At 49.7% G+C, this 20,577-nt stretch overlaps 1 protein-coding gene and 2 long non-coding RNA genes across 27 annotated transcripts in view; 1 reads left to right on the forward strand and 2 right to left on the reverse strand.

The window, feature by feature from the left end:
- Positions 1–1,353: 1,353 nt before the first annotated feature.
- POU3F3 (POU class 3 homeobox 3) lies at positions 1,354–4,364 on the reverse strand. 2 transcript variants are annotated; one of them, XM_085054126.1, is made up of 2 exons: positions 3,267–4,364; positions 1,354–1,833 (listed from the first exon to the last, which is right to left on the reverse strand). In XM_085054126.1, exons 1-2 carry the CDS (start codon positions 4,323–4,325, stop codon positions 1,771–1,773), a joined length of 1,122 nt encoding a protein of 373 aa, XP_084910252.1. In that variant the 5' UTR covers positions 4,326–4,364; the 3' UTR covers positions 1,354–1,770. The 2 variants fall into 2 exon arrangements, with proteins under 2 accessions (XP_084910252.1, XP_084910244.1); XM_085054118.1 differs by having other exon boundaries at positions 1,354–4,359.
- Positions 4,365–7,033: 2,669 nt separating this feature from the next.
- LOC146444402 (uncharacterized) overlaps positions 7,034–20,577 on the forward strand; it is a 40,185-nt gene continuing 26,641 nt past the window's right edge. For 5 of the 17 annotated variants that reach the window (XR_014850557.1, XR_014850542.1, XR_014850555.1 and 2 more), the window contains exons 1-2: positions 16,425–16,600; positions 16,985–17,095. This is a non-coding gene — a long non-coding RNA (uncharacterized LOC146444402). Of the gene's footprint in view, positions 7,794–9,560; positions 9,686–16,424; positions 16,601–16,984; positions 17,096–17,221; positions 17,273–20,577 lie in introns of those variants that run through there. The other 12 variants (XR_014850561.1, XR_014850549.1, XR_014850554.1 and 9 more) reach the window with 9 other exon arrangements.
- Positions 7,446–20,577, reverse strand: part of LOC146444403 (uncharacterized) — a 49,610-nt gene continuing 36,478 nt past the window's right edge. The window contains exons 1-5 of one of the 8 annotated variants that reach the window (XR_014850577.1): positions 15,397–15,678; positions 14,371–14,489; positions 11,833–11,899; positions 10,394–11,742; positions 7,446–9,666 (exon numbers count right to left, since the gene is read on the reverse strand). This is a non-coding gene — a long non-coding RNA (uncharacterized LOC146444403). The other 7 variants (XR_014850580.1, XR_014850587.1, XR_014850588.1 and 4 more) reach the window with 7 other exon arrangements.

Genomic DNA, 20,577 nt, shown 5'->3' on the forward strand with positions numbered 1-20,577 from the left:
AACAGCGTCCTTTACCCTTTCGGGTTCTCTTTCCCTTTGTTGGGTTGGCTTCTCCCCCCCACCCCCCTCTTTTTTCCTCCGTGTCAGTAGGGCCTTTTGGATTTCACAAATCAAACCGACGGTGATATTTACTACGAGCTGGTGTTAAAATAATGCATCCCGGTGCGCGGCTCTCAGGTTGGCTTTGATTTATGGACTGACACAAGGCCTATCTGAAAGGAAGAAATGCTTGTTGTTCCTACAGCAGTTTTCTGGGGGTTTAACCCCTGCCTCAATAGCACGCAGGGAAGCAAGGCAGGAGGGAGGGGGCGCGGAGGAGGGGAGGAAGAGGAAGGTGAGGAAGGAGCCACAGACGAGCTGGATCATAAAAGAAAACCTTATTCTCCAGCAGACTATCAGTGGGGGCGGGTGGATGCGTTAGATGCAGCTCTCTACTTCCCACAACCTCCCCGCTGCAAAATGAAGAGTTGAGACGGTCATTCACTTGTCCCTATATTGCAATAAATTCTAGTGGATAAATATGACAGGTCAGCTAGTGCATCTATTGGCATCTCCAACGTTACTGACACACGCGTGTGTTTGCAAAGAAGGCATGGCAGCGCTAGGGCAGAGTGGAGGAGAAAACTAGACTACACCACTTCACACCCCATAGAAAAACCTTAAAACAACAACAACAACAGCCACAGCAACAGCAACAACAGAAATGGTGAACTAGGCAGACCGCACGTAGGATGCTGAAAGTATTATTCTGTATATTCAATCAGAAAAAAAATAAACGTACCTTTTCCTTAAATTATAAAGATAAATTAAATACAAATATTAATACATACACAAAATGCGTCAAAATAAATTATAGCTTAGCCCCCCCTCACCCTCTTAGCCCACCCTCAAGCCTCAGTTTGGAAAGAGAGGAAACGAGACTGAACTTTTGGAAACATCCCTCTCAACACCGGCCACACGGGACCAGAGGACGCGCTCAGGTATCGCCCGCGCCCGAGTGCCAGCCTAAACCGAGCTGACCCAGCCCTTTCTGGGAGAAGGTGGCATTTGGTGAGCCCTAATCTCGCCGTCCTTGCCGGTGACACAGGGTCCCCGGGGTTGCTGGAAGGGGCTGCGGACACGGGCTCGGCGGAGAGGCGGGCAGGGGGGAGCCCCGCGCCGGGCAAGCAGCAGCAGGGGTGAGGCGGGGGCACTGCCAGGGAGCACGGGCCGTGCAGCGGCAGGTCGGACCCTCGGCTTTTCTCTCACTTTAACAGTATGTCCCTTCAGAGAACTTTTTTTTTGTTTTGGTTTGGTTGGCTTCTTTTTGTTGTTTTTGTTTTTCGACACAGTGTTTATGCATCAGACACAGACTATTTCATTCTAACAAATTTATTTTCTCAATCAGCTCTTACGGAATCACTACTCAAATTAAATTACAATCAAATTATCACATCAAAAGATACCCTTATTACCTAACAACTGTCCATATTTTCATTTCATTTTGATTTGTGCTCGTCTGAAAAAAACACGTAATACAAGATCTGGGGAAAAAATAAATTACCGTTTTGCAGCAGTTCATAGGTATTCTGAATAAAATATTAAAAGAAGTCATTTAATGAAAATATAAAGCAAATTTTTTTTTTTTAGATCAACAACGGATCTAACAATTCTATATTGCCGTCTTTTTGAAAAGTCTGTTTATTAAAACCTACCAAAAACACTGCTTGGAAATGGCAGTATTATATAATCACATCCACAGCACCCATTCAATCAAAGTTGGCAACGGATTTAGGAGAGGAGAAGTTCAGATAAGTGCAGCTGCAGATGCTCAGTCCTTCTAAATCCCTTTATCTGAATCAGTCCAGAAATAAAAAATAAAAATATTAATAAAAAAAATATTAGCAGTGGATTTTTTTTATGACTCTTCCATGATGATTGGCAGCCGTCAGGAGCAGGACTTGGACAGCCCTAAATTATTTCCCTTTCTCTCCCTGGTTCCCTTAATTCATGCAAAGTCCTTCTACAGAGCTCGAACTTTAGGGACCAACAACCTCTCCTTTTCCCACCCTCCCCCTGGCGTCTGTCCCTCCCCCCTTCCTCCTCAGGGTCAGTTTTCTCCGTGTGCGGGCATTCATTTCCATATTTTTGTTCTATAGCTATACCTATATATATAGATAAATATATATATATGTATTTGCTTCCCTATTCAGCCTGCTTGTTTTTAGTGCTGTGTGCATATTTTATTTTTTTTTTCCTGGAAAAAGTGGCCCCTTTCATTTTGCAGAATATATAGATATATAGATATATATGTTTTCAGAGCGGACGTCTGCCTTGCACCAAAATTCTACGGTTTGGCCAAGAAAAACAGGGTGCTGGAATGCAGCAGGCACCCTCATATTAACCAGATTATTTTTCTTCTGCTTCCCTTTTTTTGATTGCTCCCATTGAAATAAAAAAAAAAAGAGGGAGAGAGAAAGGAGGAAAAAAAGTTTCTGTGATTCATAGAAGAGAGCCCTTTTGGGGATAAGGGGAAGAGTGCAGGGAGGGGGGAGGAGGGGAGAGAAGAAGTGCAGACAGTGGTGTTCCTTGCTGCGAGAAGGGGACAATTTGGAGAAAAATAAAAATAAAATTAAAAAAAAGCCCAAGCCCACCGCCCAAGCCCTTTCCCCACAACCAACCAACCAACCCCCCGGCACATCTGCAGTTTTGGTGCATTATGCATCTCCACCCCGTTTTCCCAACACGGTCTAAACGCTCTCGCTCGGATCGACCTTCTCCACCGCTCCCTATTGGTATCGATCTTATATATATATAGATGCACGCATATATCCATATATATATAAACACAAGCAGTCTGAACGAGCCTGGATCGTGTGTGTGTGTATGTGTGTGCGCGCGTGTGTGTCTGTGTGAGCGTGCGGCTGTGCGCGGCGGTGCCGGAGCCGGTGGCGGTGCCGGCGGCGGTGCCCGGCCCGGCCTGGCCCGCGCTGCCCCCGCGCTGCCCGGCCCGCCCGCGGTGCCCCTCACTGCACGCTGGTCTGCAGTCCGTGGTGAGGGGGCGGCGTGTCGGAGTTGACGGTGCCGACCTGGGAGTAGACATCGTCGGGGGTCTGCTGCTGGATCCCCGGGGGGGTCATCCGTTTCTCTTTCTGCCTCCGATTGCAAAACCAAACCCTGACCACCTCCTTCTCCAGCTGCAGGCTGTCCGCTAGGTTCGTAATCTCCTGGGCGGAGGGCTTGGGGCATTTCAGAAAGTGGCTCTCCAAGGCCCCCTTGACACTCACCTCGATGGAGGTCCGCTTCTTCCTCTTCCTGCCCTGGGCGGCGATCTTGTCGATGCTGGTGGGACTGCCCGTGGAAGAGTCGGCTTCCTCCAGCCACTTGTTCAACAAAGGCTTCAGCTTGCACATGTTCTTGAAGCTGAGCTGCAGGGCCTCGAAGCGGCAGATGGTGGTCTGCGAGAAGACGTTACCGTAGAGGGTGCCCAGCGCCAGCCCCACGTCGGCCTGGGTGAAGCCCAGCTTAATCCGCCGCTGCTTGAACTGCTTGGCGAACTGCTCCAGGTCGTCGGAGGTCGGCGTGTCCTCGTCCGAGTGCGGGTCGTGGCTGTTGACGCCGCCGTGGTGCGGCGGGTGGTGCCCGGGGTGCTGGTGGTGGTGGTGGTGGTGATGCCCGGGGTGCTCGCCCAGCTCCGGCGTCTCGCCGCGCACGAGCCCCGGGTGCACCAGGCTCTGACCGCCGGGGGGGGGGCTCAACATGCCGTTCACCGTGAAACCCCCGGGCTGCGAGTAGAGGAGCGACTGCTGCTGCTGCTGCCCGCCGGCCATGGAGGGTAGGTGGGCGGCCGCCGCCGCCCCCCAGGCCGCCGGGTGCCCCTGGTGCGGGGGGCCCAGGTGGGGCGGCCGGTGGTGCAGCGCCGCGCCCGAGTGCAGGTCGTCGCGCCCGCCGCTGCCCTTGACGTCGGGCGGCGGCGGCGGCTGCTGGGGGCTGCCCGTCATGCCCACGGGGCTGCCGGACCAGGGCGAGCCCGCTTCGGCGGCAGCGGCGGCGGCGGCGGCGGCGGCGGCGGCGGCGTGGGGCAGGGCTGTCACCCACTGGTGGGCATGGCTCAGCATATGGCCGCCGTTGCTGGCGGCCATGGCGCCCGGCATGAAGTCGCTCTGGACCATCTTGGCCGCCGGGTCGCCGCGGTAGCCGCCCGCCACCGAGGTGACGGCCACGCTCCCCGGCTGCATGCCGCCGCCGCCGCCGCCGCCGCCGCCGCCCGAGTCCCCGTGGACGATGGAGCCGGCCGCCAGGATGCCGTTGCCGGGGAGGTAGGGGTTAGAGGTGGCCGCGGCCATCCCGCGCCCGCCGCCCGCCGCTCGCCCCCGCCGCGCCGCAGCAGCCGCTGCGCCGCCGCCGCCGCCGGCTGCCGGGCGCCCGCCGCGAGCGCCCTTGCCCGGCGCTGCCGGGGCCGCTGCCGGGGCCGCCGCCCGCGCCGCCGCCGCCGCCGCCTTCCCAGCCTCGCCGGGGCGCCGGGGCGCGGGGTTCACCTGCTAGCGCTCCGCTGCGCGCTCTCCTCCGCCCGTCCGCCGGCCGTCCTGCCTCCGCTCCGCGGCGCGCTCGTTGCGGTCACCGGCTCTCGCTTCGCCTTTTATATTTTTTTAGCCTTTCTTTTTTTTTTCCCCAAAAAAAGAGAAATATTTAGCTGTACATGTAGTTTTCCTCCGCCTTCTTCTCGCCCGGTTTTGCTGCTCGCAGGGAGGAAACCAAACAAAGGCTAAAAAGCGAAAAAAAAAGGGGGGGGGGATCAAAAAGCCCCCGTGCCTTCTCCCCTCCGCTCCCCTAGGAGTACATCTCCTCCTCTCAGCCTTCCCCTCTCAGAGTGAAACTTTTCCTTTTCTTCTTCCTTTAAGGCTTTGTGTGTGGGTATATTTTCTTTTTTTTCTGTCTCTCTCTCTGTCTTTCTCTCCTCGGTTCCTCGATCTCCTTTTGCTCTGTTATTTGCAAGTTTTGTTGGTGTCCTAAGAAAACTTCCTGTGATGATGATGGTGGTGATGGTGGTGATGATGCATTTCTCAAAGTTGTGCTGTTGCTGGAGCACTTTGTCCCCTTTGAAACAAGAGTCCTGTCGGAGCCTTCTTGCTAGAGTCACGCTCTGGATAAGACATTTTTTTTCTCTCTACCTTTCCTTTAGGCGGTCGGAAAAAAAAGTAAAAAAGAAATTAAAGAAGTTGAAATATCTCGTTACCTCGCGAATTGTTTCTTTCCCTCTCCCGCTCTCTCTCTCGCTTGGTTTGTTGTCTTTTTTTTTTTTTTGGTTGTGTTTGTTTTGCTTTTTATTTTAATTCCAGCAGTTGGTCGAGGGAGGAGGCGGAGGAGGAGCGCCTTGGTGGAGAGGTGTGTGTATGTGTGTGTGCATATATGGTATCCTTTATACACTAACTCCAGCGGGGAAGTTGGCTGCCGGGCTGGCAGCGCGCACTGGCGGTGCCGGAGTCCCGCCGCTCGCCTCTCCCCGCCTCCCTCTCCCGGGCCGTGCCCGCGCCCGCGCCCTCCCTCCTCCCTGCCGTCCGTCCCTCCCTCTCCGCCCTCCCTCCCGCCGCCGCCGCCGCCCGCGCCGCCACCGCCCGGCCCCGCCGCGAGGAAGCGGCCGCCGCCGCCCCCGCCGATTGGCTGCGCGCCCCGTGACGGACAGCGCGCCGCCGGCCGCGCGGCCCCCCTTCCGGCCGTTCCGATTGGCTGCTTTTTAATTTAGGCAAAGTGGCGTCGGAGATGGAAGTTGCCCCCCCTTCCCTCCATCCCTCCATCCCTCCTCCCTCTCCCCTTCCTCCTTCCTCCTCCCTCCATCCCTCCCTCCCTCCTCCCTCCGCCTCTTAACTCTTCCTGCCCGGCGGACACACGCACCTCGGAGCTCTCCCGCCGTCGCCGCTCGGGCAGGGGCGAGCGCGGGCGGTAATAATTAATAACAACTGTAATAACGACAATAATAACGACGCCACAACCGGGCGAGATTCAGAAAGGCGTTTGTGCGGAGGTGCCACCGCCGTGCACACGCACCCGCCTCCCTCCCGCCGGCAGTGCCCGTACCGGCACTCGGAGCAGCTGGCCCCGGAGACGCCCGCCCCCCGCCCGCCCCCTCCTCCCTTTGTCCGCCCCCGCACCCCGGGGTGCGCCCCGGACCCCGGCAGCCCGCCCGCAGCCGTCACGCCGGGAGGCTGGCCCGGCAGCGCCGGCGAAGGGCCGCCCCGTCGGCGGGGGAGGTGGCAAGGGGAGCCGGCGGCCGGGCTTGCCCTGCGCGCCGCGGTCTACTCGCAGGGAGCCAGCCCCGCGGCATGAAACGCTGTATTATTTCTCGTCCAGCGGAAAGAGTTAAGGGGGGCGGGGGAAGGCGGGGGGCGCGGGGGAGAGATGCGACCGAGCGGAAACACTGCGCGCAGGCAACCTCAGTGAACCACGGAGAAAGAGAAAGTGGCAACAAAAACAAGGGCAAATTGAACGCTCCTCGGGGACCGCCGGTGCAATAACACCGCTCGGACACGGAGGGGACACGGCGCTGCCAGTGACCGCCGCGCCGCGCAGTGCGGTGCCACGCGCGCTCCCCGGGTGGCGGGGGCCGCGCGGAGAAAACACGCGCGGTGAGGGCATGGGAATGGGGAGCGTCGCCCCCCGCCTGGCCCTGCCCGCCCCGCTCCCCTCCTCCGCACGCTGAATAACCCGGCCCCGGGAGGCGCTGAGCTGCGTCCCGCTGGCAGCGCCCTCCGTGCCGTCCCGCTCCCGCCGCGCTCGGCAGCCGGTGCTCGGGGCTCCCTCCAGCCCCCGGCTGGCACGGCACGAAATACCGTGGCAGGTCAGGTTAGAAAAGCCATTCAAGTGAAGCGTACGGATCTGAAGGGCGCTGGTAACTAAACACCAAACATAATAATTTTATATATGTGTATATTTATACATGCATGTATGTGTGTATATATATATATATATATATATATACACATATATAGGTGTATATGTATATTTGTTCCCATGCGTCCTCCAAAGGTTTCTTTTTTTATATATAAAAGATCCAACACAGATTTCATTGAATAAATCTGAGATCTCCAGGTGCAGACGTTTGAATAGTCAGTGCCAGAACCCCATGTTTTCCTTTCCAGCCGATTTTGCTTGGATCATGCTCAAAAACCGAGTGAGTCTCGTGGTTTTGTTTACACTGAATGGGGAGGATAGGAACGGTGCCATGGGGCCGTCTTTCATTAATATACAGTGAGGATTTTGTCTAAATTACTGCTATGAATTTCACAGTACACGCTTTCAAAAGCCGTCTCAGGTGGCCTGATGAAACGTGATAGCGCCTCTGCAAACAGATCTACTTTCTTAATAAAAACGGAAGGTGTGGGGGGGTGGAGAAATCCCCCCAAAATAAAAAAAAAACCAAAACCACCGTACACCCTCATAACAGCGACAACAAAAAATAAAGCTCAAGCTGGAGTAAGGTCTTTTATTTTAAAAAATATCCCAACAAAAAACAAACAACCAACTTCGCTCCCCAACTCTTCCCACCCCCTCCCTTGCAGAGTGAGATTGTTTTGTCTGGAAAAAAATCCAAAGTATAACAAGGGGAGAACAGTTAGTGCTGATTTTCATTTGCATAAATTTTCATATATTTTGGTGAAAATAATAGACTAGTGGAGAGCGGGGCTTAGTGGAGTCAGTGCAAAGGAAAATCTTAACATGGATCGTTTCGCTGGAGTTGAGAACATGCTTTTTTCCCCCTGTCACCTTATTAAAATCAAAAATTAAAAAAAATTCTCTAAATCCTGGAAGTATGATCGGTAAGTGTTTTACATTTTTTTATCTACTTTTGTTTTCTTTAAAGTCTTCTGGATATATATTTTCAAAAGCTTAGGACAAGACAGGGAAACCCATGGCAACTGCCTTGAAGGAAACAGGCTGGAAAAAAAAGGGAAAGGGAAAGGGAAAAAAAAATCCCACCAGCAACAAAAAGCACCTTAGTGAAATATTACATAAAAAGCATGGATTCATTCCAAAGCTCAAGGCAGCAAAGCAATTCTTCAGCGCTGGAAAGTCTTTCTGGTTACTACTTCACTTTTCTGGGCACTGTTAATTATTGTAACACCAAGACTCGGGGAGGCTGGGCCGGGGGTGGGGGGTGGGGGGGGAGCGAGGAAAGCTCTCGAAAATATTACAGATTTGTAAAGGGGAGGCGAGGCAGAGATGCGGGCTGTTTTCAAACGCTGCTTTGCGGGGGGGCGGGGGGGTCGCCCGGCGGGCGGGGAGGGGGCCCGGCCGGTGCAGCGGGCGGGAGAGGGGCCGGGGCCGAGCCGGGGCGCGGGTGACCCGAGCACCTGCCGGCGGAGGGACGGGCGCGGGGGGAGGCAGGGGAAGGTGCGGAGCGGCGGTGCACGGAGAGGGTTAATATTGTAACTAGGGAACAGACGGTTAAGCACAACATCTAGAGCTCTGTAGTGAAAGTCCATCAGAAAGAGTATAATCAATCAAAACTAACCAGGACATCCCTTCATTTTATTCTCCAAGGAGATTGGGGCTGGAGGATTACAGACCAGATTTCACTTTGTTTCTCTCTCCTGACAGTCTTGCTTGTCTCTCTGCTTTCCCCGAATCCCGTCCAATTGAGAGGTGTAGTCTAATGATCTGAAACTCTTCTATAGCGTTTGGGTCAGTGTGATAAATAATGCGCTAAATAATGTAGGATTAAATTAACAGGCCAGATACCGCTCCCGAAAACTTTATCAAAGCTTAAATATCCCATTATATGACTTTAATTTATTTTAATTTTACCGTGTTCTTTGCATATTTTCTTTTTCTCGCCACCTCCGTTGCTGCTCTTTTGGACACACAATAGCTGGTGATCATTGTAATTTCCTAGAATTAGTTACTTCTTTGGAAACGGTCGATAGCCAAATCAATAAAATGGCTTGTAAAACTAGGGAGGTATAGGTTTCAATTTGGGGGGGAGAAGAATCGCTCATTTTCCACTTCTTGTTGACGTGCCCAGCGTCTCTTTTGACTGGGGTTAACTCTGTGTGCTCCATCGGAACAGATGCCGTATAGAGCTGCTCCCTCAAGATCATTTGTTTCCTTGATGGGGGAACATTTCTGAGCAGAACATATTGGTTGCCATAGAGAAAGAAATAAAAGGAAGAACACTAGTCACATTAAGCTATATGTTTGTGCACTGGGCTTTAGATAAAAGGACCCCAGTTCAAGCCAGAGAGAACGGGGCCAAACCAGAGCTTCTTAGCTTCACTAAAACTAGCTTTATTTTGTTTTGGACTTTTACGGTTGAAACATGTAAGCTAATTTTATTGGCTGTCGTTAATTTTATACGATACGGCTTGCTGAACAAAATCAACTTTGGGCGCGCTCCGCCTGGCGCCGGCCGGCCGCCAGGGGGCGCCGCGCGACACACCCTCCCCGCGTGCCTGTCCGGCCCGGCCCGTGAGGGCGGCGGGGCTGCCCGGGCCCGGCCCGCACCGGGACACCGGGACACCGGGACACCGGGACACCGGCACACCGGCACACCGAGACACCGGACACCCCGAGCCGGGACAGCGCCCCGGAACTCCGGGGCCGGCGGGCAGGAGCGCAGCGGCGGGGGCTGCCGGTTCAGGGGCTGCTCCGAAAGTGTCCCAGGCGGTGCGGTGCCTCCAACGGAGCCGAGGCCTGCGAGGGAGTGAGAGCGGTAATTAAACACAGGCACGGGCACCGCAGCTCGGGGCAACCTGGGGTGCCACGCGGGGGTTTTTGGTGCTTTTTTTCTTCTGTCCAAATAAGGCGCTTAAGCCTCTGGAGATGCAATAAAACGACTCTTTTTTTTTCTTTTTTTTTTTTTTTTTTTACATAATTTAATATTTAATCGCGGTATTAAACCTGGAAAAGTGGCTAGCTTTCTTTTCTTTTTTTTTCCTTCCCTTTCAATTTCCCCTCCTCCCCCCCTCAAGCTGGCCACTCCTCCCCCCGTCCCTCGCTGACTTATGTGCGGGAGCCAGCGACAGAGGTAACGCGGACTCCCCCGCCTCCCTTCCTGCCCGCGCACCGGGCACCAGTTTCGCCGTCCGGGACACTCACAGATTAACCTCAACTAGAAACAGCGGCATCGACAGCGACCGCAGCTCGGGTCTCTTGTCCCTTCCCCAGCACGCCTACTCTCAGCCGCTTACTCATTTTCTCCACTTCCCTCCATAAGGGATTGCAAGAGGGTACAGAAATGAGAAATTAAGTTGGTGGCTTTTAGTTTTTTGGAGTTTTTGGCGGGGAGGGTTTGGTTGTTTTCTTTTTTTTCGGATGGTATTCCTGCCCAAACACGGCTGCTTCTCAACCCCGCACCCCGTCCGCTGGCAGGATACTGGGCACGGGCGGACTCGCGTGGCTGCAGCATCCTGCAACGCACCTGCAGCCCCCGGAACGAGTGGGGAGCGGTGGCCACAGGGGCGGGAGGCTTGAAGCCACTTTGTTCCCCTGTGGTGGAGCCCCAGCAGTTTCCGTGCGACTAAGAAAGTTTTATTTCTTGCCTCCGTGAAGGCAAGACCAGTTGGAACCCTGAAAATCACACAGCCCATAAATATGATAGAACCTGGCAAGATGAAATCCCCGCCTAAAAACCTAACACATACATAGGAAAAAAAAAAAAAAAAGAGAGAGAGAGAGAGAGAGAGAAAAGTAATCAAAGACAGAAAACTACCTACAAGAAATTGCACTTTTCATTTAAAGTGTTCGTGGGTCTTCATTTGGAAAACGGAGTCAAGTCTCCGTGTGTATTGACCGTGAGGTAAAGTGGTTGAGATATTTACATGAACAAAACTTTCCACCTACCGCGTTTGGCGCAATAAGCACTAGCAATATTCCAGACTAGTAAAACGCCTTTCCAGAGCACAATTCTCCTCAGAAACGTGGTGGCTTGCTTAAGGTTTGCAGTAGTTTAATGAACATTTCCCTCGCCTCTGAAGCGGGCGGATTTTGGAGTTGAAAGACCCCAGCAAAGTTCATCATCCCGGGGTCGGGACTGAGCGGATTTCCCCCAGCTTTCCTCTGCCCCCACCTTCCCCCAATCCTCCAAGCGTAACCTGCGTTATATTTTAAACAAAACAGGAATTAGAAGCGCGGCTCCTCTGCTGTATGCCTGCACCAGTTAGCAGCAGCAGGCTGCGAGGTACGGCAAGCGAAGAGAAAAACTAACGCTAAAACGAGCAACAAGTTAATCCGGGAAAACTTAAAACTTTTCTGGCTGGCTTTGGAAGAGTCCGGTCTGGCCAGGATTGCGGGCTCCGTGCCTCCAGTGGCGCCCCAGTTGCAAAAGTGCTACACAGAGCATATTTTTCTCTCCCTTTTAAAAATAAATGCCTATTTTGTCCGAATGGGCGCCTTTAGAAAATGGATGTAGAAGAGATACTGTCGTGGAAATAGTGAAAAGAAAGTGTTTACCGTATTTAGTATTCATTTACTTATAGTGGGAAATGATTAGGTATGTACTAATATAACCGTGGAGACCAACTGCCTAATTAGCATTTACAAATTAAAATGTTAAACATAAAGACATATTCCGTATACAGTCTGCTATATGTAAAACACATTCGTGCATAATACAGCAGTCAGCTGCAAACGTGAAGTTGACTGGCTTCCAGATATGTAGCGTTCTTGGCTAATGCGATCTGCTCTGGGTTTTTCAAGCTTACCCATGTTGTAGTTCAGAGTTCTTATGACCACGTTGATAGCTGCACTAGGGATATTACACTAACCAATCTGGAGAAAATAGGAAAATACGCAGATTACTTTTAAAGGCTGACAATAACAACGATAAACACAATAGGCAGGCGGATCATTTATCCATACCTTTTATTCTGAAGGCTTCACTCGGAACCTTATTTATTGTTTTCAGCATAACAAAGCATTTCGGGTTCTGTAATAAATTAGAACAATAATACAGAACTGCACACATGCAAAGCAAGATTCTTTTATTTCCCAGCTGCATAATTTTGATATTACCCAACATGTCTTGCTCAGGGTTCACCTCACGCGGACTGCAATGACAGTTACCAAATGAATGGAACAATCTATCTGTTGACTTGAGCTCAATGTAGACACATTACATATGATGGAAACCTAATGCTCCCACCGATGTTAAAATCAGAGGGATACATAGTTTCAATCCAGACCCTTGAATATGTAGATTTTTATTAATAAGAATAATTGTGCATGTAGCAACATAAAAAAGGGATTTACAAGTTGGAGCCTTTTAAAAGAGACTGTGAAAACCTTAGCCCTGCTTTTATTAGACATGATATCATTCCGATTTGCGTGCTTGCCATCTCAATGGAGTTTCACATGTGATAAAAAAAAAATCCATATGCATTACATAGATTTTTTTTTACACACATAAGGACTGGCAGTCTTTTAGTGGATAAGAGGGTGAATAATTGTGATACACCAGGAAACAGTTCGTGCAGTTTGGCAGCTCTGGTTATTATTATTAGATTTTTTGACATTTGAACTTGTCTATTGTCTGAGGAGCTCAGTGCAGATTGCAGTAGGTCAACCTTAAGGCTGCTCTTTTTGGCATTGCACACAAACATGCACACGCTGTCTGTTCTCCGTGTGTGAATGCAGCAGCTACAGTTTTATCGTGCTTTTTTTTTTTTTTTTAAATGCACATCTATTTATATTTATCTAATTCTCTTGGGGTTTTCACGGTCGTGTGATTAGTTTGTACGTGCCTCAATTTTACACCCATTCCTCCAATCTATATATTTGCCTGATGTTGGATACTTTTAAGTACTCAGTCTCCTTTACAGCAGTATAGTTCCAGCATCATCACGACGTTTGATAAAAGGGACTTCAGTAGCCCTGGGATTAAATGACATATTTCTCCGCAGCTTCGCTCAACTCCATCATGACTCCTACAGTCAAAAGTTAACGTTATTCATCATCTCCTTGCATTTATTCCCTCCTCCCCTCTCTAAATTCATCCCCGCCACCCGACTTCTGAAACAATTTCGTGCCGCCTGCCAGGAGTTAGGGGGGTAGCAGTGTGGGGGGCGGAGGCTGGAACGCGAAAACCCGCCGCCACCCGGGTCCCCGGGGGCGGGCCCCCTCCGCCGGCCTTTCCGCGGGCGCGGAACGGGCCGCGGCCGCGCCGAGGTCCCGGCAAACGCCCTCCCGGGCGGGGCGGTGGGGCACTGGGAGCCACTTCTGAGAAGGAAAATGCGAAATACGGATGGATCCCCCCGGGGTGGGAGGGGGAAGGGGAGCAGGAAAACTGGATCAAACCCGGTAGGAGAGTCAGTTTGTACCAGGAAAATCTAGAGATTGCGTCTAAATAACTTTTCCCTGGAGTGATTTGCGCGTCTTGATCTTTCTTCTCTAGTTTGGTTGGTGGTTTTTAAATTGAGGCTCTTCCCTCATCTGCCTGCGTGAGGGCACTCGGGCCGAACAGCAGCTCATCTCTTCTTGTAGCAGTCTGTTATTTAAATATGTGTCTATATGTGCACATATATAGGTATACTTACACCCAGGCATATACGTCTGGATTTGTTCCCCTCTTCACTTCCCCCTTCCCTCTTTAACAAGCGCCTGATAACGCGTTTAAGGCTTGTTATTTGAACTCTCAGATCAGCATGCAGAAATGTAATTGCAACGTTTTTCATCAGGAAAGAAAAGAAATAGGAAAGGGGGAGGAAATCCCCCCCAACCCCCACCTCACACACAGAGACACCCAGTGCTCGGTAATTGCTGAGTCACCGTATTGGGGGTCAGTGGGTAAACACGAAGGAGAAAGCAGCAGCTTATTGAAAACCCCGGCGCAAACCGCATCCCTCCTCACCTCCAGTCTGGAGATCCCTCCCCTCTTTCTTACCCTGGGTTTATTACTCCGGACCTGGAAAAACGTGGCCCAAGTGCGGCCAGAGCCCTTTTTATGACACTGGATGTCCTCCTCAGGTGCAGTGGGAACCACTTTGTTCCGGCGGAGTAGAAGGAAGAAATTCAACATTAAACTGCTATTTGGGCTGCCGGGGATGGGCGCTGTTTTGTGGGCGTGAGGGTGGAAGGAGGAAAGGGAGAAACACCGGCCAGTCCACCTAGGGATGTAAAGAAACCTTTCTCTTTCTCTGGGGTTGGGCTCTGATCTGGGCATGTTTACTTCTGTTTAAACGCTATTGTTCCTGCCAGCCTTTGACACAAATAGAAGGGGGGGCGGTGGGGTGGTGGTGGATGGAACAAAGCTGCTCCAACCCCAGCAACCCCCAAAGGAGGAGGAATATTTTTTTTTCCCCTTAAAAATGTATGTGACAAGTCTTTCTCTTTGACTTTGTTTTCTGGGTCCCCCCACTCTCCTTGTGAGCTGAGCAGAGTGCCTAACTGTGATTCACTTACCAGTGCCCGTTTAGAGAGGTAAATGTCCCTTTCAAGTGAGTGCCAGGGAGCCTCGGACGGACAGCTTCTCAAGCCCCTGGGTCTGAAGGAGCAGACTTGAAATCGGTTAGTGGCAAGGCCTGCAGTGGGAAACAAAGAGGCAGAAATGTTGGGAGCCCAAGGATAGTCTGAAACACAGAGAAGCATTGAGCTTCCCAGAGATGCTTCAGCTTCTCAGCAGGGGACAGAGCAGAATCCTTTTTGGGCTGTCTCTGTGCATTTGAGGGCTGGACTGTACAGCCCACATTGAATCAGAGGCATTGTGTGTAAATGAATAAGTGCACATTGTTTTGAGATGCTGCTATTGTATTTGGGGTTGGGAGGAGGAGAGGGTTATATTTTGTGTGTGTGTGTGCATGTGGGTCTATGTGCTTACGAAAGGTGAGTGCAGATTGCAATAGTTGCTGCTCTATTTTTGTTTGTCAAACAGGGCCCTTCTCTTGGGAGAGGGGCATGTGGCGGATCCCAGCCCAGGATTACATTAATCAAAGCATTATTTCCCCAGGGATGCACAGCACAAATGATAGTAAATCCTAATAAAATTGGATCGCTGAGAAATTGAACGCTTAAAGTAATCTGCTCTGCCTGATAAAAACTTCAAATTTATAAGATATTATGCATCCCCACCCCCAAACACCTTAGGTATCATCACTATGTGTGTATTATACAACCATCTGTAGGAGAGAAATCACTGCTCAGTTTAACAGGCCCATCACTATTGAATATATACATAGATATAACTGTGTTTGTATGTGCATGCACACATATATTGCACAGACACACACACACATGCACAGAGACATAAAATAAGCTAAAATATTTATACACATAACAATGACTATGGTCAATATTTCCAGGACTTTACAGGCAAGACCTGTGCTGTGGCAGGTGCTGTGGAAGGCTTGGTCAAGGCTGTATATGGTTGTGTACCAGCACTGTAATCTTGCCTGGGGACTCAATTCTCTCATGCTTTTTACTGACACTCACCATGGGCCTCCATAATGGCACCTGTGATCTCAGCCCACTGAGCAGCTTTGCTTTTTAAACATGGCACCACAGGGTTGGTAGGGAAAAAAAATAATAAAAAATAATCTATGATCATGAGTATTTGAAGCTGAAATTAGAAAGCGTTTGAGGGGATGAGCTTCAGAAGGAAACTGTCTTGGACTGGGTGGGCATAACTGAAAGATGGGAAGGTGTTCCCAGACCAGTCATTTTGGCTCAGACATGCAGCATGCTGTGCCCACATTCTCTCAGTACAGGACCAGGTCACCACCTTGCTGGGACGGGCCAGCAAAGATCAGAGTAGCTGCTGGCCATTCACTAACTTCAGACCCTCAGTCTCAGCTACTTCCTCTCTACAGAAAGAAAGTTTATTTATAATTGCAGCCATTGGACATGACAATAGGCTCAAAGAGATCCACTGTCCAGCAGCAAAAAAAATTGCTTTCCCTCCTCCTCCTTAAAGATCGTTGAGCTTCCATATGTGAAAGGGGCAGAAGGCATTTCCACTCACCCAGCTGAAACTCTTTGAAAGGCTGTGAGCCTCCCCCGGCATTATAAATGCCGATCATTCCTCCTACCCTCACCGTCCCGGGACCCTTTTACCCGCGCGGGAGTCGGCCCTGCCTCGGGCCCCGGTTCGTGACCGGTCCTGCCCACTGCCTTGTGGCCGACGCGTCCCGCACGCCTCTCTCCCTGCCCCGTCTTTCCCGGCATCGCTAGGCAGACGGAAGGCTGCTTATCCATTTTCCTAGCGTGGGGATTTCCTGTCCCGTCTCGGCCCCGGGGACTTGCGGAGAAGGGCGAGCGGAGGCGGTCCCGACCCCACGGCGCCCCGCACACTGCCCCGGCCTGCTGGTAGCTGTCCCCCCTGCCTGCAGACAGGGAAGCGGCAGAGGGGAGCTGAGCCCTCTCCCAGCCCCGAAGTGACGCAGCCCCTGTTCCAGCATCGTCTCCCGTTTGGGCTGGCTCCATTTCAGAAGCCGTCTCCCCCCACCCCCTTCTTCCCAGCCTTCCTCCTTCCTCCTCCTCTTCGCCTCACCGTCACTCTCAAACAACCCCCCCCTCCCCACGCCTCGCGCCCGCTTCCCCCCGCCGCCCCAAACTCCTTCCTCAGGACCGTGGGATGCGGGTGAGCTCTGGTGAGAGTTGCCGGTCTCCATTTCTAAGCGGGGAGCCGCCGGGAGCGGTGAGGCAGCCGTGACGGGGGGGAGCGGTCGGGGGGTTAGGGAGGCGATGACTGGCGGAGGGAGGGGAGTCCGCACCCCCGCTCCCCACGTCTGGAGCACCCGCTGCTCCCGGGAAGGTGCAGCCCCCACGCCCCGCTGGCCCCGCGCCCCTCGGTGGGCAGCGCTGCCCCGCGCCGGCGCTCCCGTCGCGCCCCGCAGGACTCCCCTCGCCCTCCCCCACGCGTGTGCGGACCGTGCGGGGACCCACTCACCTCGCCACTGACGGTGCCTCTTCTCATACCGCCCTCCCCCAAAAAAAAAAAGTCAACCATTTGCATAGCGTTTGGCACCCTTGCTCAGTATTATCCCCCCACTTTTTTCATCGCCCGTCTGCCCCCGCCCAGGCCGACCCTTCTGCCCCACCCTACTCCCTCGCATTGCCGGGTGCAACCGGATGGCAAAAATCAAAGCTGGCTCAAATTTACCCCAGTTGTCTTCCTTTGAACACTCATAAGGTAGGTAGGGTGGGATGCTGCGCTCCCACTCCCCATGTGCTCAGTGAGGTGCCTTCCTCTCCACCCTCTCCCCCCGCTTTCTATTCCTTAATTGGCTCTATCTTGATGTGCACTTGTTTTGTTTAGCCTATTTTACCATTGCGGACGAGATAGGCAGGAAAAGGAGCGTTTGACTTGGTATGTCTCTCTGTTTTTTTGGTTTTTTTTTTTTCCCCTCTCCCTCCCTTCCGAAGTTAATTTGCATTCGAGGTCTAATTCATGTTTCGAAATCCTGCTATTTGAGGACCATATAGGAGCAGGGCATTCATTTCTATTTTTGAGGAGGAGCCTCTCCTGCATTTGCTCCTTTCTGTGTAATTTTATTGTGTTCACAAGTGACAGGGATTTGCATCAGTTATTTTGCAAGTTATTTTTTAAAAGAGTTGGATCAAATTTAATGAAAAATTTTTCTAATTTTTAAAATTGCTGAGGGAGCAAATACTAGACATTAAAAAAGGAACATACATCATTAACAATATTGCAAACTTAGTCACAGACTATATATTCATACATATGTTTTAATCTGCATTCCTTGGAGTTGGATTTCTGCCTCCTGAACATCTGATTTTGATGACAGTCAGAGAAAGTCGACTATACAAATACTGAGGTGTATTTATAGTTCCTCACATCTATTTACAGGTGATTTTACTGCTATTTGCTACTCTTGCTACAGCACTTTGTAATTATTTCACTCCAGCAAGGCATTTTATGGGATTAGGTGCTGCTTTACTCATTAAAGAGTTTTCAGCTTATTGAGGTATAACTTTCATCCACATCTCTGGAAATAGCTATGTGGCCACGTGGACTTTATGGAAAGAGTATAAAATATACATGGACATATAAAAGATTGGCTTATATCCATGGTTCTTTCAGTTCTTTGGATGGGATGAAGAATCCATCTACATTGAGGCCTTTATGGGTCCTTTAAGGACTTCTTTCACGTATTTTATTGGTATCTATAAAACGAAGTTTCTTTTGGTATGTAGCGATTACATGAATGGCATATGTTGCATAATATGCATATGAGGCCTTTCAAGTATTTCTGTACACACACAAATTTATTTTTCACAAATGTGTGTGTGCGCTTATGTACATGTTTATACACGTGTGTGATGAAAAACATGCTGGAAGAGAAAACTGCCCAAAATAAAAAATGTTCATAAAGGCAAAGCTGTTAAGGTAGTTCACTGGGAGTTTGCATCTGGTGCATTGCAAAAGTCACTTAAGTTACAGACTTTACTGTAAATACCTACATACACCCCCCCTTTCAGCATAAAAATCCCCCTGCATGTACTTGTCCTTCTAGAACAAACTAAATGGCATTATGAATTATGCCTAAAAAGATGCCACTGATATAACAAACTTATGAAATAGTAATGGAATATAGAATTTTATATAGTGCCAACAACTTTAGCATGATTCTTGGCATAAGCAATTTAGTGCAATTTTATTTGTCTGAACCAGAATGATATTACAAAGTGAATTAATAGAACATTAGTACTGAAAAAAAGAAACTGTTCTTCCTTTGAAATATGAAGTGCCACTAACTTGAGATGAAACCTGAAAGTCAGTGAATAATATATGGGAAATATTAATATTTTAAATGTATCATATTTAAAATTGCTGTGAACTTAAACAAGATTTCATATCAAGAAAACCCAAGTAATTCATTTTAGGTTCCAATCTTATATGCAACATTTTACAAATGAAGCAATTCACTAAAGAAGGGAAGTCAGGTATGTAAGCATATCTTGTTATTTTGCACATGCAATATGGTCATTATGGAATGTGAATTTAATTTTGGAAATGATAAAAAAGAACGCTTATTTTTTTCTACTGTGAAGCAAGGAAAACATTTTTAAGTAGCTGATTAATTAGATGAAATGGACTGATATGGCCCATAATACCTGCGTGGGCTTTTATACCATGTGAAACCCCACCACAACGGGACCTTTATAAAAAGTATGGAGTCAAGTAAAGCAGTCATATTTTATATTTGGAATGGGAGTTGATATGATTCAATTTAATGTTGTGAAAAAGTGAGCCCTCTGGCATTTGGCATTAAATTATTTTAAAATTACGCCTGCAAGTAAAGTTAGTAGAAAGACTGTACCATGGTTGAAGCCCAGTATTAAAGCTCAAGGGCAAATTGGGTGCCACTGCTTGCCTTGCCATCCATTTAAGTGTGGACAAGGTGTTACCCTTAGTCCTCTCCTTAGTTCAAGGTCTATTGGCACCAATATTTCACTGTCCTTCTCCAATGAGGAGGTACAGTTTAGCCTCTGGAAGCCAAACCTGTGCTGCTCAAGATGGGCCAAATCCTGCTTGTCACATACACTGAAACCACCTGCAGTTTTGTTTGATTGGAACAAGCAGGATCTAGCTCTCAGTCTGCTCCCTGAAGTATTTCCATTAGACCTTAATATCAACGGAGGGATTATTTTTGCATTTATTTGATGTGAGTGGTGTTAGGTCTGAGGGCCACATTGACCTTGCCGTCTGTATTCCTCAGCCATCTAAGGGTTACATCCTATACAGTTTAGTGAATCAGACCAGCAGTAATTGTGGTCACTACATACTGATACATGGGCACGTTTTACTGGGCATTTTGAATGATCAAAACCACCCCACACTTGTGCCTTTGCATCAATGGGAAGTGCTGGATGCATATGAGCTTAGTGGAAAGGGCAGTTGTGTGTTTTGGGAAAGACTAAGGCTGCCATGAGGACTGCAAGTACTTGTGAAGTGTTTTGTTGAAGGCCAGGAAAAGTCTGGTTAGTCCATAGCCTGGTTCCCACGTAGTCAGTTGCTCCCACTACGAGCTAGTTGCAGGTGCCACAGAAGAAGACAGGTTGGTGGTGGTGGGGAGGGGACACAGCTGGCACTTGCCGCACAAGCAGATCTCTTTCTGTCCACTTTTGGCCAAAGCCCTGGGACATTTTCTATGGTTCTCTAAAATATCTCCCATTAATTTCAGTAGCCTGTGTTTCCATTACAAATGCCCAGTGTCCTTTGGAAACTCACTACGGATATTTTAAATTCAGAATAACTGTGATGAGAAAAAACCCATGCTTTTCCTTTTTAAGCAGTTTTACCATTTAATCACAGTTTGTTTAAATATATATTTCTCTGCTGTGAAATAACCTTTCTTTCCACATTTATGTGCACAATCCTAACTCATAGCAGAAAAAAACATTTTAAAACACTGTGTCATGCTTATAGGATAATTATTAATCTTGTCAGAATAAAAAGCTTTCTTAAAGTATTCCATACAAAGGTTTGTGCCTTAAGATTTTTGAGAGTTTTTTTAAAGTAATCAGAGATGTCACAACAGGGGGAGAAACCATATGATATATAACACATAGTAAAAGTATAAGACGCTTGGAGGACTATTTAGAAATATACAAAGCTTATTTTTTTCTCCTTTTGGTTAGCAGACTACT

The sequence above is a fragment of the Lichenostomus cassidix genome, chromosome 1 (genome assembly GCF_008360975.1).
Source record: "Lichenostomus cassidix isolate B80296 chromosome 1, HeHo_3.0, whole genome shotgun sequence".
NCBI lineage: Eukaryota > Metazoa > Chordata > Aves > Passeriformes > Meliphagidae > Lichenostomus > Lichenostomus cassidix.